Source organism: Cynara cardunculus, assembly GCF_001531365.2.
Source record: "Cynara cardunculus var. scolymus isolate 2C chromosome LG 17, CcrdV1, whole genome shotgun sequence".
Taxonomy (NCBI): domain Eukaryota; kingdom Viridiplantae; phylum Streptophyta; class Magnoliopsida; order Asterales; family Asteraceae; genus Cynara; species Cynara cardunculus.
Window position 1 is genome coordinate 19,795,428 of NC_037544.1, and position 1,844 is coordinate 19,797,271.

General features: G+C 39.6%; 1 protein-coding gene across 1 annotated transcript in view; it reads right to left on the reverse strand.

The window, feature by feature from the left end:
• Positions 1-482: 482 nt before the first annotated feature.
• Positions 483-1,844, reverse strand: part of LOC112499891 — a 2,833-nt gene continuing 1,471 nt past the window's right edge. Inside the window, exon 2 of the mRNA XM_025103162.1 lies at positions 483-1,798. Within this exon, the coding sequence (XP_024958930.1) occupies positions 483-1,798 (1,316 nt within the window). The remainder of the gene's footprint in view (positions 1,799-1,844) is intronic.

The following is a 1,844-nucleotide window of genomic DNA, read 5'->3' on the forward strand; positions in this document are numbered from 1 at the left end:
TGGTAACCAAAGTCAGCAGCCTCCCGAATACACTTTTGAAGTAGCAGAGAAAATCCCTCCATAACAATTGTAAACAGATAGGGGGACAACGGATCACCCTGACGAAGACCCCTCCCTCCAAGAAAAAAACCATGGGAATTACCATTAATGGCTAAAGAATAAGAAGGAGTCGACACCATCTCCTTTATCCABTTGACCATAACAGGGTGAAATCCCAAACCTTCAAGCATAACAAAAAGGAACCGCCAATCCACCGTATCATAAGCTTTTCTTATATCAATTTTGAACGCACAACGAGGCGGACCCGTATTAGATTGATAACCAGACACAAGTTCATGCGCCATAAGGATATTATCCGTAATCCTTCTCCCCGGAATAAAAGCCGATTGAGCTTTATCATTTAAAAAATCCAAAGATCCCTTCATTCTATTAACAATGACCTTACTAATGCATTTATAAAGCACAGTACAGCATGCTATAGGTCAGTAATCCGTGACCTTAGAAGCATTAATAGATTTAGGGATCAGACATAAAAGCGTATGATTCAAGCTCTTTGGGAGATTACCTCGATAAAAGAAATTGTGAATTGCAATCTCCACATCACGGCCAACAATGTCCCAAGCCTCTTTGAAAAACTTAAAAGAATACCCATCAGACCCAGGCGCTTTATAATTACCAATGCTAAACATAGCATTTTCAATTTCTTCATTGTGAATTGGTCTGATCATATGGTTAGCTTCCACCAAAGAAAGTTTACGCATGAAAACATCATTAGTCATAGTCGGATCAGAAGAAACATACCTCGTACCCAGAAAGTCTTTAAAATRATCCACAAAMACATTAGGCACATCATCACCATAGACATAAGCTCCATCACTTGTACACACAGACTGAATAGAATTGTAATGATGCCGTTCTTTAATCACTTTATGGAAGAATTTGGTATTCAAGTCACCTTTATTCAACCATGCAATTTTGGCACGTTGTTTCGTGGCACAATTTTCATCCCTACATGCATTTTGATACGCAATACGAATATGAYCCAACTCCTGGCCTAGCTCAACATTAGAAGGATCATTATCAACATCCAATTGGATACGATCAAGTTCAGTCTTCAAAAAGGCAACACGCTGACCAAGGTTGCCATAAGAATGACGAAGTTTCCGAAGAGGAATCTTCAGAGCCTTCAAATGAGAAGTCACTCGAAACATAAAAGAACCCTCGATATTATTTGCCCATTCATCCTTTACAACTTGAAGAAAACTTGGATGTTCAGTCAAGAAATTGTCAAATTTAAACCCATGCCTTTTTTTCCAAATGCCGCATCTGAAAGAAACCGTCACTGGAGTATGATCCGAAAGACCCAAAGGATGGAAATGAACATTAACATCTTGAAAAACAGATGTGAACTCATCATTGCCCATAGCTCTATCCAGTTTCCGCATGATACCCCCCGAAGAGTTCGGTTTTTGGTTCCACGTGAAATGGATACCCGTATAATGTAAATCAAATAATTCCACATCCTCTACAAACGCATAAAAATCAGCCATATCCAAGTTACGACGAGAGGAGCCTCCAAAACCATCATGAGGGAATAACATGGTGTTAAAATCCCCCATTACAACCCACGGGGAAGAACYAATGAGCACTTTAAATTTCCGCAGCCCCGACCATAAAGCACGACGGGCAGTACAAACATTAGCCCCATAAACAAAAGAAACGAAAATATAATRTTGACTACCCCGAACAAGCACCTTACAATTTAAGTATTGACTATGAGCCTCTAAAACCATGACATCTAAAACTCGAGCATCCCAAGCAAGGATTATACGAGTACCATACTC